Source organism: Saccoglossus kowalevskii, chromosome 1 (assembly GCF_978046115.1).
Source record: "Saccoglossus kowalevskii chromosome 1, keSacKowa6.1, whole genome shotgun sequence".
NCBI classification, from domain to species: domain Eukaryota; kingdom Metazoa; phylum Hemichordata; class Enteropneusta; family Harrimaniidae; genus Saccoglossus; species Saccoglossus kowalevskii.
The window spans coordinates 17,853,516-17,881,447 of record NC_140641.1 but is presented as its reverse complement, the minus strand read 5'-3'; the positions used below and the strand labels follow the sequence as shown (position 1 = coordinate 17,881,447).

At 35.2% G+C, this 27,932-nt stretch overlaps 1 protein-coding gene and 2 long non-coding RNA genes across 3 annotated transcripts; all 3 read left to right on the top strand.

The window, feature by feature from the left end:
- Window positions 1-12,926: 12,926 nt before the first annotated feature.
- LOC146750404 (uncharacterized) lies at window positions 12,927-15,604 on the top strand. The gene is made up of 2 exons (XR_014929605.1): window positions 12,927-13,631; window positions 15,467-15,604. It is a non-coding gene; the product is annotated as an uncharacterized LOC146750404 (long non-coding RNA).
- A 490-nt stretch (window positions 15,605-16,094) lies between these two features.
- On the top strand, window positions 16,095-17,049 carry LOC146750403 (uncharacterized). Its single transcript, XR_014929606.1, has 2 exons — window positions 16,095-16,332; window positions 16,964-17,049. It is a non-coding gene; the product is annotated as an uncharacterized LOC146750403 (long non-coding RNA).
- Window positions 17,050-17,366: 317 nt separating this feature from the next.
- On the top strand, window positions 17,367-26,763 carry LOC146750402 (uncharacterized). The gene is made up of 13 exons (XM_085499738.1): window positions 17,367-17,502; window positions 18,449-18,580; window positions 19,303-19,479; window positions 20,944-21,080; window positions 21,903-22,014; window positions 22,635-22,718; window positions 22,848-23,028; window positions 23,183-23,272; window positions 23,574-23,642; window positions 24,311-24,359; window positions 24,742-24,771; window positions 24,921-25,108; window positions 25,555-26,763. The coding sequence occupies exons 1-13, from the start codon at window positions 17,398-17,400 to the stop codon at window positions 26,202-26,204; spliced, it is 2,004 nt and encodes a 667-aa protein (XP_085355864.1). The 5' UTR covers window positions 17,367-17,397; the 3' UTR covers window positions 26,205-26,763.
- Window positions 26,764-27,932: the final 1,169 nt, after the last annotated feature.

Genomic DNA, 27,932 nt, shown 5'->3' with positions numbered 1-27,932 from the left:
ATTAAATTGTGAAATAAAAAATTCAAGATTTATATTAAATTAAAAAAAATTCTAATGGTAGACCAATTTTGTTTTCACCATATATAAGTAGCAAAATCTGTATATCTATAAACGTAGTTTTCACATTAACAGTGGAACACATATAAAAATGAAGTTACATTAGTATAATTATAAAGATGTTGAGAAATACCAACATATTCATTTAAATATTTAAACGACTCGAGAACCGCATGTGCACTCGTTTTATGTTTGCGGAGTGCAATTTGCATATGTGCAGGTAATCTAAAGATTTAGCACACGCGTTAGCCTTTTGGTCGGGTCGTCCGGGTTATTGAATTTGGTAACTGTAATACACTGCAGAAACACCCACTACAAAGCTCAATGAAATGATTACGTAATTTACAAGATTAAAACGATGCGGCATAGACGCCATGAATTCTTAAAAAGACTCTAAATTAATTTATGTTCACGATAACACGGTTTTGTGTGAAGTAAATTTGCGAGATGTTCTATTCTTTATTTTATTATCATTATCATTATTATTATCATACATCTGTCACCGTAACACCATAAGTTACAACGTGCCGTAATTTTGCGATATTTTACGGGGTACTTTCATCCTACCATATAAGGAAATGCGAATTCCAAATATGGAATGATTACGCGCGTATGCGTCCCCTATAAACATGACCGCCACCAGGGTTTGACGGGACTCCACACAAAGAGAAGTTTGCTGATTCTGTTCTAATTTTTTTTGATTTCGGCATGATGTATCCTTGGAAGGAAAAGATGTATAATAATAAGGTTATTACGAGAATCCTCAAAGTATGCACTCACAGACAGCACGCCGTCGCATCGACCTCCGCTGCGGCGTGTCGGTCGATAACTCGTCTGGTGACGCATGAACAAAGTCACGTGACTCTCTGGTAATGCAGGTAATACGTTGATGAAAGTGACGATTGCAAACACGTTTTACCAGGCTAAGCCTTAGTAGTAAGTAATTTCGAATGCGTGTCCATCCTAGTGAATACAAGTAATAGTCCCATCTTATACTTAAAAGCAGGTAGACTCTTGAGTTTTATGTGTATACAAATAATTCAATAAACTATGAACTACTTCGGACTATTTTGAAACATGCCTCACTTCTGTTTCTTTGTTCATTGATAACGATGTCTACAGGATCGTACATTCTGCTCCCTTTTCGCAAATACTTCCACATACACCTTCCAGACACGATCCACAGTCACCATCGCAACTACAGCACCCGCCGTCACTGCCGCCGTCACACCCACAACAACCACTTTCGCCGCCTACAGCTGCGTCACCTCCACCCGCTGCCACTGCCTCCCCTCCCCCGGCCGTCCCGCCGATAGCAGCCATCTCTCCCCCACCAAGTTGCGTAGCCGCTACGTAACCCGGGAGCAGAACCGACGGACCATTTTCTCCATCGGCGTCCGCCGGTATCGGTTCTGCACCGTTGACCTGTTGTGTGATCGGTGCGTCTGACATCGTCACTTAAGGTGCCGAACTGATGTTTGAAATACAGTAATTCAGATTATAGCGTTTTACTGGCGTAATTTTTTTTCGGCGAAAGCTTCACAAGAAATGCCGCGGTCTATAAACTTATCCAAAATATCAGTCGGATTTCGATGTAAGTGTGACGATGTTCCCAACTCTGAAAGGATGACAGTAAAAGAAAGACTGTGTATTGCTAGTTAGGATAATAACAAATACTCGTACGATATATTACTCCAGCACGCCCACAATATTCCGACACAGTGGTAATTATTTTTCGACATTCAGAGCTATATTTGTCTCAAGTTATGGTCTTTAATAAAGACATTATGGTTATTGCTTTAGTAATATTTTTTTTTTTAAATTAATGTGACCAATTAACAGAAAAGTCAGTTGTCATGGCAAAGGCTTTGAGATAATAATTCCAATTAACCATTAGTTCAATATACTTAACGTCGCCTAAATATGTTAGACTGTTCCCATAAATGTTGCCACCTACCTTATTTGTTATACACGTTGGCATTGGAAAGCATCCTCATTACACACGAGTATTTTCACCTAAGACGATTAAGAATCGGAAGCAACAGGTTTCCGTGGATTAAACGAGTGATGATCCTCGAGTTAAAATGATTGCAATGACGACGGATAATATAATTTAAAGAGTAGATTACTTGAATAATTTAATATTACAATGCCGTGTTGTGTGACGGTTGTCATGGTTATCGCCACAGCACTGTGGTAGAGCATTCCTTGGAGACCTTTACTTGTTCTTATGACACGCATGTACCTACTTTAGTTGATTCCCTGGCAACCACTGGGTGGACTTGGAACGTTTATTTTCTTTGAATAATGGTGTTAATGCTCCATAACTTCTAACAAAGCGTGACCCAATGTAATGTAATGTGATGTGATGTGATGTGATGTGATGTGATGTGATGTGATGTAACGTAATACATTGTAATGTGGGAGACCTGCACATACCGACGATCCAAATAACTAATTGTTTAATTAGCAAAGTATATTTGGCTTTTGCATTTACCCAGAAAGCTTGTGCGACTCATGATCAACTCATTGTAAAGACGTGCTTGGTTCCTCGAACGCGATTGGGTATATTTTATTCGATAAGATGCGATATTTAAATATTTCGAATTATGGGTTGCATGGTAAGGAGTCTTGGTGTGCGCGACACTCGCCGACTGCGTCCAAGTGTTCGTGAGTGTTATCAAAGCAGGGTTTACGTACTAGGTACTAGGTACCTTCGCGTAGCGCCGTGGGGTGAATTATGGACATGTGGCTGCAGGATGCACACGGTTATCTATGAATGTGTTAACATTGTACTACTTACAGACAGATAACAAAGGGTGGTTTTAAAATGGGTAAAAAGGGCGCATTTCAGAATCGATCTTCGATTCTGACAAAAAGGTTTCATAGAATGTCACGTTTCCAGGCTGTGTTTGTTCCGCCGTCAACTAAAATACAGCGCTCAGGACATGTTCCGTTTATGATACAAGGTTTATGTACACACTCTTGGTCGGGTTATATGCTCGGGTTGGTGCCACCTATTTTAGATCGGTTGCTCCTGTCTATACTGACAAGCGCTTGGTTTTGTTTGGTTGTTACTTTTAAAAAATACTTATTTAAAAAAAAATAATTCGTTCTCGTACTATGCTTTAGCATTGTTTTGAATTTATAAAAAATAATTACATTCAATGTCCGACCATGATACGAAAATGATGGTATGTAAATTATTTAAAGTATGGTGTGGCTAAATTTTTGTTTTCGATGTGTGGTGTTTTATATATATATATATATATATATATATATACGAAATAAATTCAGTGTATTTGATAGAGACAATTTCAAGTAGGCAAAGGCGTGTTTATTATATAGTAACTAAAACGTTTCAACTTGAAAAATAATTAAATATGCGTTTTCATTGACAAGAAGACCCTTGGCACCGTCTATTGCCTACGAGTCACTGCGTCTTTGGATCAACCGCTATAAAATCGATGCTCTATTCATTTGAACCATTTTCACAAATCGCTAAATTTAATCACTCAAACCATTAAATTCCCATGCTAAAATCGCCGAAAGGTAAAGTAGAAGGTCTGTGATTGGCCAAACACCAGCTGCGTCGACCCTGACCTCTGGGTTCACGATTTCACGTTTATCCACTTTTACCCACGTGTGCTAAAACCATTATGTGAATTTTATAACACATTTTATACTTTTATTTAAAATATTGTAATGACTTATTAGAATAAAAACGTGGGTTATGCAAATTAACCTAAAACGTAATTGCAAATCCACCTAGGTGATTCCCATGGGCAGTGGTGCCTGAAAAGCACAGTATGAATACTGAAAACAATTTAATTAGTTCAGCACATGTTTGACATGTGACTTTTGTGTAAACGCACTCACGCAAAACTGAACTGACCTGTATGTATATCATAATTAGTGTTGCTTTTAAGAAGATGATTGTTTTTATGTAAAGTTTCCTCTTCCTTTTACTTTAATACGTGACATCCAAGTACATTATCAATTGTAGGGAAGTTTAGGGAAGTTTTCAGAACTGGTATCCGTGCTAGTTTTATGTGTTCGAAAACAAATAATCTTGAAAGTCGTCACCTGCGCATGCGTCAGATGGGCATAGCGTATCAATGTTTACAAACAAGCGTCTACCCATGAGCCTTTGTATTTTCAGCGTGTGTTGTTATCGTCCCTTGGGACTCAATTCCCGCGCGTGCGCAGGTGGCGACCTTTCCGCTTAAAATTAGGTCGAGTCTTCACATACAAATACCAAAAAAAATGTATACTGTGTATGACTTATGTTAATTTATCCATGATGTTTATGTTACAAAAAACATATATATGAAATATAAATAGTGTCTTCATTATCTGAAGTGCGTTCGTTTTAAATACAAAGAGTGTGTATTTCTCCTCTGAAACACGAATTGCTATTTTACAATTATGGCCAGACAGTAATATCATGTATATATGATCAATATCTACTACATTCATAAAATATATTATTTTCGAATTAACCATACATACTGCCTCTTTAATGTATTATCACTCACTTCGACTATTTTGAGAATGCAAATTTGGATTTTAAACTGCTAAATATTCTCCTGGTCTGTTGACGTACACCCTCTATGACGATACACAGCTTCTGTTTTGTTTATCAATGATATTGAACCCCAATCCGGCGCACTAAATCTGCATACTAGCAATCAACAATTTTGTTTTTCAGGTGCAGCTTACTTGTATATATATTATGTATAGATAGTTGTAACATTAAATAATTTGGTACATTTCATTATTTTGGCTTTTTGGCTTCTAAAAATTTATGAACAAAACCAGGAAATCAAAAATGGGAGAAAGGAAATACAAACAGGACGTTTACTTTTCATCAGCTATGCCTCAAATGACAGTAAAAGACTAAAGAAATAGATGGATCAATCAGAAAAGAAAGGAGGCACTGGTATGTCAAAACTGTTTCGGTATAATCTAGGGTAGACTAAGCCCTGGTTTGTCATAGAGGAGAGGGATAAAAAACCAAGACACAAAACAATCATCTGTAATCAGTATGTGTGATGTATAATATTTCTATGCATAACTAGAACACTTAATTGGACTAACTTAGTAGAACAACAGAGTTCTCTTGTACTGTGTTCCACGGTAGCAAAATGTAAGAAAACAGTCGGTATCTTCCTATCCTGTGACTCTAATTTATTGTCTCGCTTAGATAGGACTGAGAACACAGAGAGTTGACACATTTCAATAAAATTTTTATAAAAAAATGCTCTCTCCCAACTCTTATCATAGGGTCCTTTACTCCTATGAAACCATAGCTTGTTATCAACAATTTATTTTAGTGTTTACAGATTTACAACGCTCGACTTTAAGCAAATTGTAATCATTTGTCACACATCGTAGGTGACCTCTCATAGTATTAGAGATCATGGTGTTATTTTGACTTCATCATAGTACATACTAACAATTAATAAATAATTTATAAAAAAAGTTAAAGCGGGAGGGTCGTCACCTGCGCACGCGCGGGAATTGAGTCCCAAGCGATGATAACAACGCACGCTAAAAACGCATATTCTCGTTGGTAAACGCTTGTTTGTAAACAATGACACGCTATGGCCATTTGACGCATGCGCAGGCGACGACCCCCCCCCCTTTTAAAGCGGGAGGGTCGTCACATGCGCACGCGCGGGAATTGAGTCCCAAGCGATGATAACAACGCACGCTAAAAACGCATAGGCTCGTGGGTAAACGCTTGTTTGTAAACAATGACACGCTATGGCTATCTGACGCATACGCAGGCGACGACTCCCCCGCTTTAAATTCAATGCAAATAAATACTCTCGATACCGTCATTTTTGTCTGGTATACATGATTACCACAGAGTACAACATTCATTTAAAAATGTCAGCGGTGTTAGTACATTGCAGACAACACAAATCGTGTCGCATTCAAAACTGGATGAAGGTCATTATAGATTCGCTTTTTTCTAAAAATAGTAACATTTGTTGGCTCATAGTAAATTACACGAACACATTATTAATTCACATATTAAACACTCTTTTACATAATTTATATAATACAGAAAAGAACTTGTGTTGCATATAACTGAAAAAACGTACAATGTTAGTAATGTGTTGTTTTTTTTTCTCCCTTGACAGCGTCATCTACATTATTGTGCATAGATCTCCAGTATTATCGCAAAGACCGCCACACATACCTTCCAGACACTGCCCACAATCGCCGTCAAAGACACAGCATTCACATTCGTCACACCCGCAACAACCACCTCCGTCCGCTGTCACTGCCTCGCCTCCACCCGCAGTTTCAACGACTGGAGCAGCCTCGCCCCCGCCAAAGGTCGAAGTAGCCATCGCGTAGCCCATAAGCATTATCGGTGGCCCATCTTCCTCAATGCCATCCGATGCTATCGCTCTCGTACCGTTGACCTGTTCTGTAATCGGTGCGTCTGACATCGTAACCTCTAGTGTGGCCTCACTGTTGTTTAAAATCCCAAATTGTTTAGAATCTACCGTTATTTATCAGCACGATCTTTTTTACCGAGAGAATAACAACAGATACTATGATAAAAAAAACTGAAACATCAATTTGATTTTGATGAGCTTGTCCGACGACGTCCTCAATTCTGAATAGTAATAGAAAGACATTTTAACTGATAAATAACATAAATATGCCCATTATTAGTGTTTCGATGGCATCCAGAACTACATTCGCAATTATGACGTACGTGTGTCTTGTTTAAAATGTGTGAATTGCAGTGGGATAGAATTTAGAATGGCATAGCTACCGCTTCGAAATGAAAGCCGTGAAAGACAGTAATTTATTTGGAAGACCTTTTCACGCAACGCCGCCTTTTCTACACATGCCGCTACGTACCTTGGGTGTTACATACATTTGTTAAGAATCGGTAGTTTCGCTCAAGTCGGCAGTGAGTGAGAGCGAAGGAATGAACAAGTTGTGATATGAGTGATATACCCCCTAGCGATACAACGATCGCAAAGATGACTGATTACACATGAAAAACGCTCCCTGGAGATCTAGTTATTATGAAACAACCAGGGACCGGAACAACACAATATAAGCATGTTTACTTTCCATGTTCTAGATAATTGACTTTTTTTTTCATTAGCAACAAACGTCTACATGTATTAACATAATAAGATTTATCTATGACACGTACGTGGTGTCGGACGTTCTACATTGCCGTATTAAATGAAAAAAAAAACGTAAAGCAACGTGGACCAACTGGCTGGAAAGTTTCACCAGACACGTGGCCACCATGTCTACGTCGATAGGATGAAATGATTTTGAAGTAACCGTTTCAGCACAATGTAAACTTGTTATAATAAACACTGTTGTAATGGATTTTCTGAAATATCAAACATATTGAATGTTCACCTCTCATATCAAACCGAACGTATTGTGCTTTGGGTTACGGGCAAATTACGGATGTTTTGTTTTGCTCAAAGCGGGGGAGTCGTTGCTTGCGCATACGTCAGATGGCCATAGCGTGTTATTGTTTACAAAGAAGCGTCTACCCATGAGCCTTTGCGTAACTCGAACAATTCTCAGTACCTTGAATAAGCGCGCCCTCTAGTCGGTCGTATATACAAGATCATACACAACATGTTTACCTACAAGCGTTAGTCAAATCAGAGCAAAGACAAACAGCTGGGAGGTACGAGACCTGGATACTGGTATCTACCAACGGTTGTATTAAATCAGCTGGATGTGAGTGTGTTGCAGCGTGAGTATGTTTATTTAAATGTGTATATAATTATATGCAACCAGATATATCCCCGTAATTTTCTGACCGCCAACGTCAGTAATCAGAAAACAAAACACGTCGAGTCTCTTTTATTTTTTATTTTTAAAAATAGGCAAAATGTTGCTCCTAAATTTTGGTAGAAAATATAAATTCTCTACTGAAATTTAATTTTAATTCGTAATATGCCTCATTGTTCAAAAGGCACTTTTATCAATTTAGGCATTGAAATTGGGTGCTATTTTTTTTGGGGGGGGGGGGTAATTATGCGACCATCAAGTGAACATGGCCGGGAAATCTAAAAATCAACTCCAGACTTTTGTAAAATAATGGTAACCAGCTGAACCAGTATCAACCTAATGTTTTTCCAATTTCCAAAAATCTTTATTCTATTCTTACTCAAAGCCAGTAATTTCAAGTGTTCTTTCTCAATTAGACATGTACAATTACTGTTTTTTTTTATTTCAGAGATGACGGATCTTGCAAGCATGTTGTCTGTCTTTGATTTTAATCGTCGAAGAGTTGATAAAAATACTGTTGTGTACACAGACACAAAAGAAGAATGGTCGCGGCGAAGGAAAGAGCATCATATCTTGACTACCGAAAAGATAAAATTACACTAAGAAAAAAAAGGTCCAACACCTGAGAATTATAAATCCTTGGACAATCATGATATTTTGAGAGTTCTATAAGAAATAAAGCAGGTAAATGCCCAATATATACTTCGCAACCAAGCAACCAAGGTGTTTGTAGAAGGTGTAATACCACAACTTTATTATTGATTAAGTGAATAGTTTCATCAACATGTGTAATGAACATTTTTGTAGTTATCTTGAGGTAGTTAATCTGTTGGTCATTCTTGTCACACATAGATTTGTTCCATGGCAGATTTCAGGATGGTTGAATGGCATCCATTTAAAACTTGAAAAATATCAAAAGAAGCATTTCCAACATTCTAAGTATGAATCAAATCATTTCTTTACATATACATGCATTGAGTTCTGATTTAAAATGGCAGAATGGTTCACCATTTTGTTTATTATTGTACAATGTAGACTGTGTCATGACAAGTATAGGGAAAATGTATTATTAAATTATTATTTACATAAGATTGCAAATATAAATACATATAATTTATGATAAATTACATATTTAATTTGTAAATAAAATTAAATATTATAAATTACATAAAATTTCAAACAGGCAATTTATTGTAAATTACATAAAATTTTTAAATATACACAGTGTACATGTATTACCATACATTACACAAATGAGTTCATATTATATAAGACATTTTAAATTTATAATAAATTAATAATTTATTGAATTTAAATAATGACTGATGTTTTGAATGATATCATAAACCTTACTTGTGTGTAAATTAATAAATAAATATTGCATTGTTTCACAACTTATACTCACTTTTGCACTCATTGAGTTGAAATAATTGAACAAAATGTTGTTTTAATAAGATATATATTGACATTTTATTTTTGATACAGCTTCTTAGCGCATTTAACAGGTTTCTTTTGTAAGGTTATTTTTCTCCTTTGCTGTAAAATAGTGGTCCCTTCAAATTACACAAGGCAGCTACTAGTTGGACTATCATAGATGAAATTTCATTTAAGCTGTGTGGAATCTGATATTTCAGTATCCGCCAACATTTTACACGCTGGATGCAATTAAAGTGGCACCCTTTTTAAGGAGTAAATCCTCAATTTGCAACCCTCTATCAGTCACTGCTGCATCACCCTCTTCAAATTTATCGATAATCCCTCTGTGGTCAGTGATGTACTTGTCAGAAACATTGCCTGACCGTAAATCGCTGACAAAGGTAAAAGCTCCAAACATACATTGTATGTACTGAGAAAACGTTTCGTACTGCTCTTCCTTGTTTCTTGGACGATGAATAAAAAAACTCTGCACGGTCTAACACGCATCTGGTATTTGGGAAGTGTTTGCGGAAATCTAGTGGTATGTCAAACCAGAAGGAAAGGACCCAGTACTTGATGCATATAAGTTATCCATGTAATTGTTATAGTTGTAATAGTTGATGTACTGATATCAAATAAATTTGCCAGAACAAGAAGAGGTATATCAAGGCGAATGTGCATCAAGCATAAGCTGCAGATTTTGATACCATACAAATAATTATTTGACTTTGTCAACACTTGTCACAGAAAGTAGGGTAGTTGGGGTACTGGAATATATATTGTTTTAACCTTAATGCCACCAGCCTACAATTTGTATATCTCCATCATAAAAACTAATAGCAAGAATGTTTGGATAAATTGTGATCAATTTGGATAAATTCGTAGTATTTCTATTCATAATTAGGATTCTGTTTTAACAGTAAGTGACATACCAACAAGTATATTCCTGGAGGGAAATCCAGTAAAAAAACGCAACCCTCTCATCAGTTTATGTTGTACAGGAACACACTATTTGACCTTTTATTGTGGATGATTTAATTTCGTTATTCATTCTATCAATATCTGCCATTTTCAGATCAGTTTGCATTTCAACATCAACATATTGTAGTGAGGCAAAATGCAAATACTCATGGCAAGATGGTGATGGGACCTCCCAGCAGTGCAACATGGGTTCCATAACTGCAATTAAAATAAATACACGAATATGCATAAAATATTAAAAATGGGGGCCCCTATAATTTAAAAAAAAACAAATATTGCAAAGAAAGTTCTCGAAAATAAGTTTATAAAAGCGTACATGTATTAAATATTGGAGAGAAAAGCAAATATTTTTAAAAATATCTTGTAAAAAGACACCCGATCCTGTCCGAATCACGCTCTTCAAGCGCACTTGTGTCTACGAGTTCACGCCATTCAACAGTGTGACCCCGTCCGTATACACTGTGATATATACGGGAAATATCACACTTTTCGAAGGACTGACCCCATCGAATGTGTACGCCATGTTATACGGGAAATATCACACTTCTCAAAGGACTGACCCCATCCAATGTAAACCCCGATATACGGGAAAATATCACACTTTTCAAAGGACTGACCCCACCGAATGTACGCCACGTATACGGGAAATATCACACTTTTCAAAGGACTGACCCCACCGAATGTACGCCACGTATACGGGAAATGTCACACTTTTCAAAGGACTGACCCCATCCAATGTACGCCTCGTATACGGGAAATGTCACACTTTTCAAAGGACTGACCCCATCCAATGTACGCCTCGTATACGGGAAATATCACACTTTTCAAAGGACTGACCCCACCGAATGTACGCCACGTAGAATACGGGAAATATCACACTTTTCAAAGGACTGACCCCACCGAATGTACGCCACGTATACGGGAAATGTCACACTTTTCAAAGGACTGACCCCACCGAATGTACGCCACGTATACGAGAAATGTCACACTTTTCAAAGGACTGGCCCCGTCCAATGTATGCCACATATACGGGAAATGTCACACTTTTCAAAGGACTGACCCCGTCCAATGTACGCCACGTATACGGGAAATATCACACTTTTCAAAGGACTGACCACACCGAATGTACGCCACGTATACGGGAAATGTCACACTTTTCAAAGGACTGACCCCGTCCAATGTATGCCACATATACGGGAAATGTCACACTTTTCAAAGGACTGACCCCATCCAATGTATACGGGAAATATCACACTTTTCAAAGGACTGGCCCCATCCAATGTACGTCACGTATACGGGAAATATCACACTTTTCAAAGGACTGACCCCACCGAATGTACGCCACGTATACGGGAAATGTCACACTTTTCAAAGGACTGACCCCGTCCAATGTACGCCACATATACGGGAAATATCACACTTTTCAAAGGACTGACCCCATCCAATGTATACGGGAAATATCACACTTTTCAAAGGACTGACCCCATCCAATGTACGCCACGTATACGGGAAATATCACACTTTTCAAAGGACTGACCCCACCGAATGTACGCCACGTATACGGGAAATGTCACACTTTTCAAAGGACTGGCCCCGTCCAATGTACGCCACGTATACGGGAAATGTCACACTTTTCAAAGGACTGACCCCGTCCAATGTACGCCACATATACGGGAAATATCACACTTTTCAAAGGACTGACCCCATCCAATGTATACGGGAAATATCACACTTTTCAAAGGACTGACCCCATCCAATGTACGCCACGTATACGGGAAATATCACACTTTTCAAAGGACTGACCCCACCGAATGTACGCCACGTATACGGGAAATGTCACACTTTTCAAAGGACTGACCCCATCCAATGTACGCCACGTATACGGGAAATATCACACTTTTCAAAGGACTGACCCCACCGAATGTACGCCACGTATACGGGAAATGTCACACTTTTCAAAGGACTGACCCCATCCAATGTACGCCTCGTATACGGGAAATATCACACTTTTCAAAGGACTGACCCCACCGAATGTACGCCACGTATACGGGAAATATCACACTTTTCAAAGGACTGACCACACCGAATGTACGCCACGTATACGGGAAATGTCACACTTTTCAAAGGACTGACCCCATCCAATGTACGCCACGTATACGGGAAATATCACACTGTTCAAAGGACTGACCCCATCCAATGTACGCCACGTATACAGGAAATATCACATTTTTAAGGACTGACTCCTTGTATATTGTTTTTACCCCAGAAACAATTTCAAGATATTCTATAAAATTATACAATAGTTTTTGATAGTTAAAATAACGTTTTTTAAAAGTTATTAACTTAAACACGACGCCAAGTACGGACGACTGACGACGACGAACAATTATATATATCGCTTTCGTTGATGCTTAGAAGTGTTCTTCAAAGTAAAATAAAATGTTATTTCTGGTACCGTATGGGATTGTATTTCTGGTGGTAACAATTGACAAAACAGCATTCGTCAAGCCTAATAATAAAATTTATATTTACTTTTGACAAAATCAACAAAAATCGTTTATCCGCATTTCAGAAATAGCTATCTACACCAAGAAGTTTTTCACCGGCCGACTTTGAACTGTACATAAATATGGCATAACAACCACGTGTGTGAGCTAAACAACCCTTTCATATTTTCGAGGTAGTATCCTATATGCTCTCCTTTACATTAATTCATTCACTGGTTGATTAAGAAGGAACAAAACTTTAATTCTGCTGAACATTCCCTAGAAATAAAATCTATAAATATGTCCAGAAGCGTTTACTAGTCTATGGTTTAACCACAGTGGTTTAATCCTCTCCTGGCAGTTGAGATTAATCATTATAGGTATCCTGCGATTTAGCCTTATGCCCCGGACTTCATTTGTTATTCGTTTCATTGCAATTGTTCCTAGAGGCCCCCAAGCGCCATGAATAAGAGAGGAAGGCGGGAGCCTCAAGTGTCATGGCGCACCAAGCCATTCGCAAAGGACGCCGGTAGCCAGCGAAGCAATGAGTGCATCCCGGAAGTCGAAGACACGGCGTTTGCATGCATACCGTACTTGGGGTGTAACATAAACTTAAACTTGTGCGCATGATATTGTGCTTCTGGGTGTACCAAACGACACAAAAATAAAATTCCTTCGATGGAGTATCAGCAACTGATATGTTTGCAGCCACGAAACGTCTGCAGTCTTTCTACTTCCGGGGAAATCTAAGAGTTCTGGGAAGGACTGATCAAACACGCCATGATTTTATTACTAGTATTACATTTTTTTATGAGAATGAATACGCGGCCAGCACTGCAGTTTTTACATGTAGCTTGTATTATTCAACGTAAATAATATCGTGCACGTGATAAGGTAAGTTTCATTTAGAATCACTCATACGTCTGTTGGTTGATAGATACGCTATTCACAATATTATCGTGAACTTGTTGGCATCGAATCTTCGGACAATCGATCTGATTGGCATCACCAGAGGCAGTTGCATCTGATGTCACTGCTCCGTTTGAGCCCTGTGATTATTGGGTGCATAGAGTGCATTGATTCTTTGCTTGAAAAAACGGCAAATAAGATGGCCTACTGCCGTAATTTCAGACTAGTAAATTCAGTCTGAGCAATAATTTATGTCAAGAAAAAAGATTTGGGTTTTTGTGAATGGTCTAACATGTCAGCGATCTGTCAACACCTCTGGCAAGAAAGCAAAACCAACCTACCATATTTCACTATTTATGAATATCATAATACTACAGAAGTGTCATTTTGTCATTTGTGTTCAAATATTTATTTTGTGTGGGGAGCCTTTGACAATGTTGTTCAAACACTGATTTTTAGTCACCGTTTCATGCGCAGCTTAAAAATGGAAGTACATGTATAGTTTCTTATTTCCGGTTTCCGTCCGTGACGCTTCCTTTACATCTCTAACATTTTCTCAGAAATTCTGCGGCAGATATCGATGAAACTTTGCAGGTTGATGAACAAGTCTCTGTTGAATATGCACATAATTTTTTCTCCAGATCTGAAAATCCAAAGATGGTAATGCTAGGCTTTTCAGTGAGTCGCGACCTTGATCTGAATCAGTGACAGAAATGGACCACAGTCTGTTTTTTTTTTTTTTTTTATGAAAAATTAACGCTGAAATCTTGTAATAATTGGTCAGAAATGTTGTTGTATAATATCTTTAAACTGTAAAAATTACATCCATTATAAAAAGCCATTACTGAAATACCTGGTCAAAAAGTTGAATATTACCATTACGAATTTCAGTGGAAACTGTAGAGGGGTGTCAGGGCTGCAATTTGATGGGAATTATAGTGGTGATACTGAAACAAACCCAGGTCCTGGTATAATATACAAATAATTGAATTAAGAAAAAAGTGAAGTTGTTATTAAAGGTACATCAAGGTTTACTCAGATTTATAAATGCAGTTTGATGAGCATGTATACATAGTTTGGTATTTTGGACATGGTCAATGGAAGTTTTCAGTTATTAGTACAATAATAGATTGAGAGAAATCACTTGATTAGTTGTACCCACATAGAATACATATTAATTCACCTCTTTGCAGATGTTCCATGTATTATTTTAACACAAGTCTAAATATTATTTGTTTAAATATTTTTTTGTTGAAGCATAGAAAATGCATTGTGTGACATACCCGTAATTCCAAATAATTAACAAAATGATTGTCTATTATTTATTTTCTTATGTTAAACAATTGTGCATATTGTTTATGTGCTTGTGTAAAATAATTTTTTACAATGCAAGCTGTTGCTCATGTCTACTGTCATGTATGCTAATATTCAATGATGCAGGGTACCGTAAATATTCTAATCCTGGCGTCAGTTTTTTGACATTTGAAATATTGTTCCAGAAATGTTGTGACATGCAATGTAATATGCTAAAAATACACACTCAAAATCCCTAGAAAATTCTACAGAACATGAATATGATAAATAAAATATGCATAGAAAATATAAAATTTAATTTCTGACAGACAGGAAAAACCTTTTATGCCCAATTGGGTGGGACTCAGAGTTGTTTTGTTACGTCACCCGGGACAGTTCATCAATTACAAAAATAGATTCTGTTTTATTGATGTGCTTTGCTTCTAAGAGAGTGAGCCATGGTATTGCAACAATCAGTCTGCTTGTTGTAATTTTAATTAGAAAATTGTATCTCTTCACTTTTCTAGATGATTAGGAGAAAGTCAGTTTATCATAAAAAAAGGACTAGCCTGAGAAAGGTAACGACCATTACCTATTCATCAATTTCTACTCAAAGAAAAACATTTCCTATTGGAAACAGCTTTTCTGGTAAACGAAAAAAAGAATTCAACTATCCAGAAGCAAGTGGTGATGTTCATGATCATCCATGTAAGTACAAACTACTAGAGGCTTGACTTTCTACTATTGATATTTAACACGAATATTAAATTTTGAATGTATTTTTTTTGCATAAATATATTGTATCTCTGTACATTGTAGGCTGGAAACACACAGTTGTTGAGAATAAAATATTTCCCGGTAATTATCAATCTGTTAGTGTTCCTTGCTAGTAGTGTCCACTGTAAGACTACCATACCACAAACCATACTAATTTCATTACTACATGTACCTTCTAAATTTTCTAGAATTTTTCATGTGAAGTTATGTACAAAAAGTTCAAGCCTTCAAACCTTGAATCAGTGTACAATTTATTATATTATATTATAACATGTTCAATTGGCTACTGTACATACATTTAATAGTTGATCATTGACATCTTTGTGTTTTGTCCTACTCAAAACTTTTTTTAACAGCTCTTCAGTGTACAAAGAAAAAGCGATATCAGACATCTAAACAGAATCTAGTCAATGCTTGGCAAAATATTAGAGAAGACTTAAGGACTGCTGCCATTGAGACACATTGTCCATCAACCTTTGTTTGCAGAATGTGCAAGGAGGACTGTATTAATACAATTATACGCTGTCAGGATTGTGGTATTAATGCCTATTATTGTGAGAGTTGTTGTCAAACTATACATTCAATGGTACAGCTCCATGTATGTGAGCAGTGGAAGGTATGTTAGTTTACATGCACAATTTATAATACACAAGTGAAGTGATAAAATCTGTTTAATCCCAGATAAATTTGACTAGGTCACTATACTGTGAAGTTATAACAATTACAATAATACAAATAGTGTCAGTGTGCTTCCTTAGCCCCTCAGTGATTTTTCAATGCTTTGAAAACAAATTGTTCGTCAGTTTTTACAACAAAATCAGTTTAATGTGATTTTGATTGATGTATGTTAAAGTGGCAATAGTTTTTTCAACATTTTTTATTGTCTAAAAATATCCATATCAAAATAACAATATCTTACCGAAATATTGTTTTAGAAACAATTGCATGGGCAAAGTGACTCTAGACCAGGCTAATGTCTTGTGAAATGTAATGTGAAAACTAGGGATTGAGTAATCGTCATAATGTTTGTTTGTCATGCCATTAAGATATCATTAGGCCTTTAAGATGGCAATATATTTGACATTTTGCCCAGGTTTGCTTGAAAAAATTGGATTCCAATAGATGGCACCATCTTGAAATGCAAAAATTAATGCATTGCTTCGGTTATCTTTTTTTACTTGTAAGTGATTTAATGTACAATGTATCTTCTTGTTTGCATACATAAGGAAATTTAATTTTTTCACTAGGATGGGTATTTCAGTCCCTATATCGTGCCAACCGAATTCATCCTGGTTGACGAAGACTGTGAATGCTCCACTACCTACCAAAGAAATTTATTGGTTATTGATAAAATAGGTTTGTATTTGTTGTTTTAAAATGCATATTTTTATTTGATTGGTTCGCTGTATTGGTCATCCAATGTTAAAGCCAACTGACTATTCCTCCATTAATTCCTTTGTTTGAGGAACAGTTATTTCTTTTCTAGTTTAATTGCCTGATTGTCATGGTTATTATAATTATTGTATAGGTTAAACCATTCTCTACACTGTTTTTTCTAGGAAGGCATCATGATGTTAAGATGCAATTTTGTCACTGCTCAAAAGAACCTGTCCAGCTGCGAAAATATGGATTTTGGCCTGGGTCACCAACAAAACCACAGGTTGCTTTTGATCTTGAACACATGGAGCTACTAAGGCTACTGCAACTGGAGTGTCAAGTGTCAGTCAAAGCATTTACAGAAATGCTAAAAAATAAGTGCAAAGACATCCATGAAAGTTTTTATGAGGTATAATTTAAATATTTATTCTACTTGTGTTTTGATTAAGGTTTTCATTCACTTTCTCAAAAACGTATATTTGTAAGTACTAACCAGTATGATTCTAGAATTGTTTGAGTTAAAAAAAAAAAAGGTCAACAATTTAATCTGGTCTGCGACTTCTTGACCATGTTCACTGTGCAAGAGTGCAAGTGTTATACAAAACCTCGGACCAAATATGCCCATTCCTGTGCCTGGCTGAAATCTGGTTACAGTTTATAAAATGAAAATGCTCAAGAAACAATCATAATATTATTATAGTGACCCTGAGTCCAAGCAAAAACTGCTTACTTTGTGGAAGGGTCCATATGCATTGCAAATGGATAAAAGCACAATATACACACTGACACATTTATTTATAGTATGTTTTCGTTTTTGAAAAACATCCCTGCATGCATGTCCGCAGATCAAGCTTTGTCTTGAATGTCTTTTTTGCCAATGCCAGAACTACCCTGAACTAGTCTCAAATTCAAAGTTCACCTCTGAGCTGCTTGGCGATAATGTGTGCTTTGCATTGGATGATGGGACCACAGAGTTTCCTCTGACTGTTCTTGGAGAAACCATACGTAAATAACTTTATCAACTTCATCATTGTTGGATAATTTTCTCAGCTTTTTTTCATTCTTTACCCACCCATTAAAAGTGGGCTCACTGACTCAGAGTTCACTTGCAGCCTTTGACTTGGCTTAGACACACTCTTCTGTTAAGAACTAGAGGTCAGAGTTCCATCATTCCAACAAGTTTTATAGAGCTATGTCAAAAGGGGCGACCGGGAAGTATGCAAAGTCGTGACTTGACACCCTATTGACACCTTGAGTCAGGCCACCCTCAAAAACATTCCTTACTGAGTTGTGACTCGGCGAGGGGTGCAAAAGGTCTCTAATAGTATTGTGCTCCTTCTATATTTATTTCCCAGTTAAAAGATGTATACAAGATTCTCATCCAAGAAGCTGTAGCTGAATACAGATTTAATATATTTACCATACAAAATCTCAAAAATGTTTGTTCAGAATTTGATAATGGTACCATCTGTCCTGCTTGTCCTTCAGTAAGTTTTGCTTATTTAAATTTTCTGCATGTCCAGTGATATTTCTTTCTTTCTTCACCTAACTAAATCGTTGGGTAATCAGAATGCATCAAAATATTGGTGAATATTGAATCCCAACTTTAAAATTGTTGTTGAAACATTTCTTCCCTCAGAAATTTTTATATATTCCACTCACAGTTACCAAACATGGCTACTCTGCCCTGGTTTTGTAACAATTAACATGTTAATTATGTCAATACCTTTTCAGGCAAAACGTTTAACATAAATAGACTGTTTGTGGTGGGTTCATTTTCACTTGCAAAAACTGCATAATTCTTCTTGTTTTCACTGCCTTCACATGCCTCATAGATAATTTGAAATCAAATCACCGTTGACACATGAATACATAATTAAGTTTGTAAGCAAGCTACAAATACTCATTATTTTTTGACATGGTAACATGAATGTAAATAATTCTTTTCAAAAGTTTTTAGATGATACAACAGATGGATCTAATGTGAAGATGAGTGACATTGCTGAATCCATCCATCCAATTCTTTGACCTACCGGTACATTGACTGGAGCTTAAAGTGATACACATACGCTCTGGGATAATGTGCAGAGTAGAATAGTTTTGCTACTATAGTTCGTTGATGGCAGGGGAATCACTAAATTTACTTTCCCAGTAAAAATGTAAAATGAACTTTGTAATTTATAATGGCTTAATTCCATTAATATTTCAGAAAGAATCTGGTAACCTGGTATATTCGATTGATGCTGATTTCCAGCTAGTAAGAAAGCGCTCATCAGGCTGTGTTTATGGAAAAGCAAAACATGAAGGTTATTTCTTTTTGCCACAAGATAAAGTTGACATTTTTGTTGAGTCGTATAACCTAAGAGGTGTAGATATCACTACAGATGTAAGTACCAAATTTTTTTATTTTATCATTGTGTGACTCTTAAAACTATTATGTGGCTCAGCTCAGTATATAAGGTTGATGGTCTACTTGTTGGCTACCCTAACCCAAACCATGATACCATCTGTCACAATTCAACTTAAAAATGACTTGAGTTCTGTTCTTTTCTGGAGAAAGATCACATGTCTACATTCCAATGGTTCTGGCCATAATATATAACATTATGGATCAAGATAGCTGACTTGCACAAGTTTTCATTGTTATCATTTTTTTCTATAAAAGGACACATAAAATAATTCATTTATTAGTCCCCGTTGGAACAATATTTAGTGTCTGTCCAGAGTCCTATTTCAGAACCTTCCAAACTGAATCCATTCATTTTTTGCATGTGTCTAATGCATTATGTGGAACATATGCATATGCATTGGTTTAGTGTTGATCCAAGATTGCTGAGTCATTTTTTTTTTAAATGTATTATCATAAACATGCTCTGTCATATTCATTCAATTTTTGAATTGATATTTAAGGTGTACATTATTTTGGTGAACATTTTGTTTGGTGAACTTGACATATTCTCAACAGCCAGAACTACTTTTTTGTTGGTTAACCATGTTTTGTCTTGGGTGTACATTGTCTAACATTTCTACCACAATGTTCTTGTAGGCCAGCAGAGCTATTTCGGTCATCAGATCTCTCATTTGAAAATGTGGTATCCTTTAATATACTTTGTTTGTTTTTAGTAAAATTTGGTCATACATTAAAAATGATGAAGTGCATGTCTGTGACGATTCCATTTGTGATCTGATAAAAATGGCTGATTGGCAGCCTCTTGTTTATTGTTGACATGTTTTTTTCTTTCTTTCAATTATTCATGACTTGTTAGTTTCACAATCAAATCAAATTTGGTCTATTGTAGGTACTCTTCCTTTTTTGCCATACTGTTAATCTCTGATACTCCTGTCTCATATTTGTGTTGTATACATCATAATACACCCCCTTGTTTATTTGTAGGAATATCAATGGTTGTATTAGGCATGCATAACATATCTGCTAATTGCAGTGAGAAGTGTGTTCTTAACAATGGCTTGTTGTATAATTTGTCAGTAAAATATGACTTACATTAGCAAATATATCTAATGCTGTCATTTACTCAAAGCATATGTGCTACTATTATTCAAATATGGTAATGTAATTATTATGACATTAACATCATTGGACTGGATAGGATGTGTAACTTCCATACAGAAATTTATTTTAGTTTACTACAGCTTCATAACATTGACTGTGTTATGTTATGACTTGTTTTTGTTATCTGGGCAAGCTGAAAAATGTACTGGATTTTCTAGCTTGTGATGTTACAAAGAAGACCTGGGAATGATCACTATTTGTTAAAATTGTTGTAATGTTTCATATTTTTATTTTATTTTTTTAATATTGTTTTATTGTAAATATTTTATTTATTTTTAGGAATGTCATAATTTCCAAGCAGGGAGTAGTTTACGCTCTAAAGGAAAAAACAAAAAATTGGATGAAACTGCATTGTTTGGTTCTGTTTGCAGGCATACGTATCCAAAGTACTTCTTCAGTCTTAAATACGGTGAAAGGTGAGCCTATCCCTAGGTACTTTTTTACCTAGATCTAGTTTACTGTTCATAATATGACTTGCACATCTACTGTTCAGCATAATGCAATGGATAGTGTATTCTAAAACATAGTTGGCTAGCATCAATGCAAAAGTGTGGTCATACTTGGCTCTGATTGATTTGATTACATTTTGTTTTCAGACATGCAAGTTGCTTTGATATATTTGAGTGAATTCGGTCATTGGAGTCTGTCTGACTAGATTAAAAATATATCTTCTAAGTGTAGTTTAGATATGCTATTTTACTGAAACTGACTCTATATATCATGAATCAACTTGACCATACTCATTATAAAAGGTAATATCGTATAGTTTAAAAATCAAACTATGTAACTATTCCAATTGGCGCAATTTCAATGGTGTTTTTCATTCACATAGTTTTCAAATTACTGATAAACTATTAGCCATCTCCAATACAAACACACATGTACTTCATCATCAAAATGTTCTCTTGAACATTTACTAATATCAGTCTTTTACATAAGCACACATACTAGTGGTAGAGTATGGTAATCTAATAATATTTAGAACATATTATGTACAAACAACTTTTTCGTGCACAAAATGATTTTTTTTCTGAACTTTGCCAAATTTATTGCATTATAAATGCATCTGTGACAGAGGCGAGCATAACTGTATGCTGGGTCATTAATATACAACTACATTTGACCATAAGCACACCTCTATTGTTTGACTAATGCCTGGCACTACTAACAAAGTACAGTATTATGTTTTAATTGGAATTACGTTAAATTATTAAATCATTTATGTGTTTAATTTTCAGATTGTCATACTCTGTATTTCTAATAGAGAATCTTTTGTTACATGGTGGTGTAGGTGATAAGAAAATGCACATTTTATATGACATTGCATGCAAATTGGAATCTCATCTGAAGGTACATTAATGTGTAATTTGGATTTTGTTGTGTCATTTACAGTGGAATTGTATCATCTTCAATCATCTTAGTAATTTCTTTGATATGATTTATGTAGATACCTTGAGTGTACTTCTATCAGATTTATTCATTTTATGTCATTAGCATTAAATCTCTTTTTTAGCGATTTGTTTCTCTTTTTTTCTTGAAAATTATGTACAAATATGTACAAATTGGGCAGATTAATCAATCGATTAAACCTTATTATGGGGGGGAAAAATTATTATTCACATGGTTTGATCACCATCTTAGATTTTCAGCAATTTTTTTTTTGTGTGTCTCATGAGTGTTTTACCAATCAACTTGCTTATTGTGCATGTAGCATGTATGGCCAAAGCATTTTCTGGGAAAAATAACGTGTATATAATAATATCGATAGGTGCATATTAAGGCTTCTTCAGCCCGTCAACGCTTTAATTTTTTATTTACAATAGACTGTTTGTACATTTCTCCCGCATATATTGATAAGTTTTAATCAAATTTATTTATATTACATGAAAAAAGACAGTCAGAACACTTTTTGAATATATGTTTGCTTACAAGTATATAATAATATGCTTGCATTTTTTTTTGCATTCAAGAAAAATAATCGAGAAGATTTATTAGCAAATATATCTTTTGCTGTTCCAATATTTCACTGTTATGGACACGACATGAAATGCCAGGTAAATGCCATGTAATGTATTAGTTTAGCCATGTTTAGGTGAAACAAGAATATGATTATACATATGCCATCAATATTGTACTCTAATATTGTATGAATAGGTGTAATAATCTGAATATTTCAATTACAGCTTAAATATAGCCCACGTCGAATTGAAGGTCTTGGTCTCACTGACGGTGAGGGGATTGAAAGATTGTGGTCCTACCTAGGACAGTTTTCATCTATCACAAAAGAAATGTCTCCTGAAAACCGAGTTGATCTTCTGACAGAAGCACTTTCATATCATGGTATGAAAGTAAAATCTAAAATTGGTAAATTTTTTAACTTTCTTATCAGATCTAATTAAGCAGTAAGTCATTGCTCATCTTGGCTTACCACAGGGTTTTGCACTTCTGTAAAATCTGTACAAAATCTTCTGTCTTTCCCTTTTTCTTTTTGTTAAAAACCTGTTTTATTTTTTTCCAGGAAAGTTGTTGGTGAAAAAACTGAACAATGCATATGCTACTATAAAAAATGTTGAAGAAAACATTAATAATATGTTACATAAGCTTGATGGTTAGTCAACATTTGTTATATAAATAAAATCATTCTCAATGCTCTCCACACTCCTAATCTATACTATTTTGAAAAGATAGTAATAGCACAGCTTTCCTAATCGCTGGCATTGCTATTTTCAGGAGAGCCAATATTTGCATACCAAGCCATTGTCAAAAAGCACACCTGATATGTACAACTTTTTAGCCAAAATGGTAACCAATGTCTTATTCACTAGTGTGTTTTATCATTACTATAAAATACAAACAGCACTAAAGCAAAGCAAATCAAATTAATGACATTTGTATATCTATACACATAGGCATTGATGCAGACTGCATTAAACGATGGGTTTCAGAAGAATCACTGTATAACTCAACTCTACTGAAAGGTAATGGCTGGTTGTTTATAAAATGCTCCATGTGAAACAACTTCTGTAACGAGGCTATAACCTTTTCACCACCAGTTCCCTATTTTCATCACAAATTAACTAAATAGTCCTGTTTATTTATTTCCTTTCAGGAGATTGGGTCAAAAAAGGCATATTTTTTTAAGTAAAAACTGAAAATTAATTCAGATTTTGTCTTCAAAATCATTTTTATAAATATTGAATAAAATATAGGAAAAATTGCAGAAAATTTTCGGGTGAGAAAGTGGGTGGTGAAGTATGACAGTAAAGTACTGTATTTACACTACACTCTTGTTGTAACACTGTATTTACACTACACTCATGCTGTTAACACTGTATTTACACTACACTCATGCTGTTAACACTATTTACATCACACTCGTGCCGTTAACACTGTATTTACACCACACTCATGCTGTTAACACTATTTACATCACACTCGTGCTGTTAACACTGTATTTATACTACACTTGTGCTGTTAATAATATGCAATACAATTTTTGTTCTTTAATATTACATTATGTTTTCCTCACTATGAAAACAAAACAAACAAATAAATATATATATATATATATATATATATATATATATACTGTAATATTTTGCATTGAAAAATATTGAAATAATTGAGGTCTCTGTAAATTCAACAGAAAAGCTAACGAATGAAGAGGAATATGCCCTTCTTTTGAACAAGTTCAGGTGAGTGCAGCCAGTTTTTGTGTTGTATTCTGAAAAGTTGGGTGCTGGAGTTGGTCACATTATGAGTGTTGTTTAGCGAGGGTGAGAGATTATATTAAATTTCTCTCAACTTGTGTTATAATATTTAGGTTAAACTTTATTGGGATGCCTTGTATAAGTGAAAAAGAAATTATTTTATTGTATTTTACAGAATACATATAGGAATTATGAAAGCTTGTGACAAGACTTCTTTCTTCTTTTTTTTTCAAAATGAGACACCCAGAGATTTGCTGTTTCCCATCATAGCAACTGTATGCACAGCACCTTAACCTGGCAACATTTAATTGTATTGGTGTTTGTTTTTGTTTTTAAATCTAAAAGAGTGTTCTTGTTTGTTTTTCAGTTCTGTTAACATGGTGAATGAGGTTGACAGGTAAATGACCTTTTTAATACCTCTTGACATAATGAAATAAACTACTTTTTCCATATTTTGAGTTATGTAGCCGTTGCCTTTTATTTTCTTTGAAATGTTTGTGTCTCTTGAAAAAAATAATTAGAATATTTGTCAATATATATTTATAGACTGGAAGAGATGCTGACTAAACATGAGAAGAAGTGTAGAATATCAGAACGATGGTCCATTACATCTGATATATATACTACTATGCTGTCAAGTGCGAAGAGGAAAACTCAAAACAACATCTTTTCTCAAATTTCTATACTATCTAAGGAAAAAAAATATTTGTTGACACTTGTGAAAAAATATGCAGGTAAATCATTTTCCTAAATTTTTAATAGTTATTAATAAAGATTATATACTATAACCTTACATACTTGACTCTGATAATGACTTTTATTTTCTAGAGCTTCATTCTTGTTCATATTATGTGGTCATCATTCTTTTCTTGGTTGTTTGTGGTCCATAGCAGACACAACAAATCATTGCACTTCTTAATGTACCCCTAATGCTTATAAGCCATATTAAAATGATTGTATTTTTTTTAATAATTATTTTAACAAGTGTACCTGACTGCTGCTACATAGCCATCAGCATCATCAGCGTTGACCTTTCTTTTAATTAATCTAATTAGTCTTTGCATTTGACTCTAAATAGGATCTGAATTTAATTTAATAAACTCTATTCATGTTTGGCTTGTTACCGTGCTTCAAATTTTAAACATGTATAATATTTCAAATTATTCTTTGTAATACACAGATGGACAAGGAGTCGCCATTAGGCTGTCAAAGAAAATAAAGAAGGCAAATCAAAAGTTGCAGTCTTTGGTTATCAAATATAATCTGGTGAGAGGGGAACGTGATGAATTGACCTTGGAGCAGGTTAAAGACACAGAATCACCACTGTGGAATGTAGGCTCATCTGAACAAGTGCCTGCAGCAACAAAGCAGGAGCTTGTTACTGATTATTTAAAATGTCAGCGTGCAAAGGAAGAAGTTATTCTTTGCCAGGAAGAGATGAAAAGGGTTGTTCACTTTTTCCATGACCAGCGTCGTATTCTTTGGCACTGGCTTATCGAAATTCGTGAAACTGTAGAGTCTGGATATGATATGGGTTGTATCGCGTTAGTAACTAACAAATACAATTGTATGGGCAGGACTGTTGCTAGTCTTACGGAAATGTTCAGTCCATTTGTTGACCTGAACATTGATATAGTTAGTGAATTGACACAACATGAACCAGTATACCATCTGGAAGAAGTAGTTGAAGAAAGTGATCCATTGTATGGGGATCTTTCTCTCTACCTTGATCAAGAACTAGTAACTGAAAGTGACATTGAAGAATGTGAAAGTAGTGATACCAGTAGTGATAGCGATAGTGATGCACAGTATGAGTTACTTGTTGCATAAATGTAAAAATTACGAGTGTCAATCTTGTTAAAATGATGTTTCGAAGCTCAATTAATGGTTTTTATGGTTACAATAACTCAAATAATTTTTATCTGATCATTTTTGACTTGTCTGTATCATCAAAGATGGAAAGGAAATGTATATTAAGGGGAAAAAATCTGTCTTGTGTTGTCGTTAATTATTGTTATTGTGTGCACAATAGCTTTACTAATTCTATTCCAAACTTTATCAAACTTGGTCACCTTATTCAACAGTATAAAATCTTCCTTTAGTATGAACAACAGATGTCCTGTATGAAAATATCATGCAAAAATTGGGAAAATCTGATAAAATATTTTGACGGTTTCTACTTGACTGCTCGCTGGTGCTACACATTCAAAGGTCTCAGTGGAAATATGCATTGTTGTATGTGTTCAATCTTGTAATAATATCATTGGTAATGTATCTCCCAAATCCCATGGGAATACTAGACTGGGTTTTCCAAACCAACTCATGGAGATTTTATGCACTGTCTGATACACATTTGCAAACTTACCAATAAAATCTTTACAGAAAACAAGATGTAAGAAAATCAATATAAGCACTCTCATGAATTAGGTGCCAAACTTTTGATCAAGATCTGAAGCTAATAGAAAATCTCTTTAGTCCAAAGTTATCAATTTAAAGATTGCTGTGTTTGAACATGGAGATTCTCAGGAGGCAACAGTACTGTGACTTCTCTCCCCATTGGACACCAACTAACCATTTTAGTTGATTTGCATACAAAGCAGAGCTTGCAACATGATAGCTACTATTATTTTACTTTTCAAATAATACAGTAGTTGTACAATGAATATAATAAGGCAGTTCATATTTGTCTTGGTGAATCATTAATTTATGACATACACCTGTACAAAATATTTGGACAAAGCCAGCTTTTCTTGCATCTTTTATGATTCTATGATAAAGGGAATAATATTATATAACAAAGGTCACCAGAGTTCAACTATGTTCAAATTTAGAAATGTTATCAATCAGCATGAAATGTCAACCAAGTTAAATTTGATGTGACCAGGAAGTGCAATTTTCAAGATATGAGTTTAAATTTGGCTGAAATTAAAACATTTCTCATTCTATAAGGGACATTAAGATAAATATAGTACATGTATTTCGTCAAAACCCTACTTGTATTGTCATCAACATTTTGTTTGAACCTTTTGCCATGTAAAATAATATAATGAAATGAAATGTAGCATCAGAAGTCTCCTGTTTATAAGATATGCAAGTGTTGAGCTTTAGTTGCTGATGGTTATTCCTACAATGCATTCGGTTCAAATACAATATTTTGTTGTGTAGCTTGATCTGGAATGTAATCTGTCAAGCTGCTTATTTGATGTACTCAACACTTGTTTAATAGTGTTTCATAAACATCACACAAATATGAATAAAAACTGTCCTCTACGTTTATCATTGTGATTTTTATGTAACATAATTTAGCTAATCTATTTGATGCCTTGTGCAAAATATGCAATTAGTCTTTCTGGTAACCCCCATCTCGGAGTCTTTTTCACAAATATCTTAATGTAGGTTGATATCTTGCTGGCATCATCCCAATGCGTTGTGTTCTTTTCCTAACCGTTTGTGATAGACCCTGTGAGAGGGATGTCATACAACTCCTGAGACATAATATAGTCCAACTTCCTGTGTGCAACTTTGGTTATAATAGAACTGATGAATTAGCATCTAGAT

Coding starts and splice junctions, on each gene's coding strand:
- LOC146750402 (XM_085499738.1), top strand. CDS start 17,398: ATGGAGCTACTAAGGCTACTGCAACTGGAGTGTCAAGTGTCAGTCAAA. Junction 23,273..23,573: donor TATGTTACATAAGCTTGATG/GTTAGTCAACAT, acceptor CTATACACATAG/GCATTGATGCAGACTGCATT. Junction 23,643..24,310: donor TAACTCAACTCTACTGAAAG/GTAATGGCTGGT, acceptor TAAATTCAACAG/AAAAGCTAACGAATGAAGAG.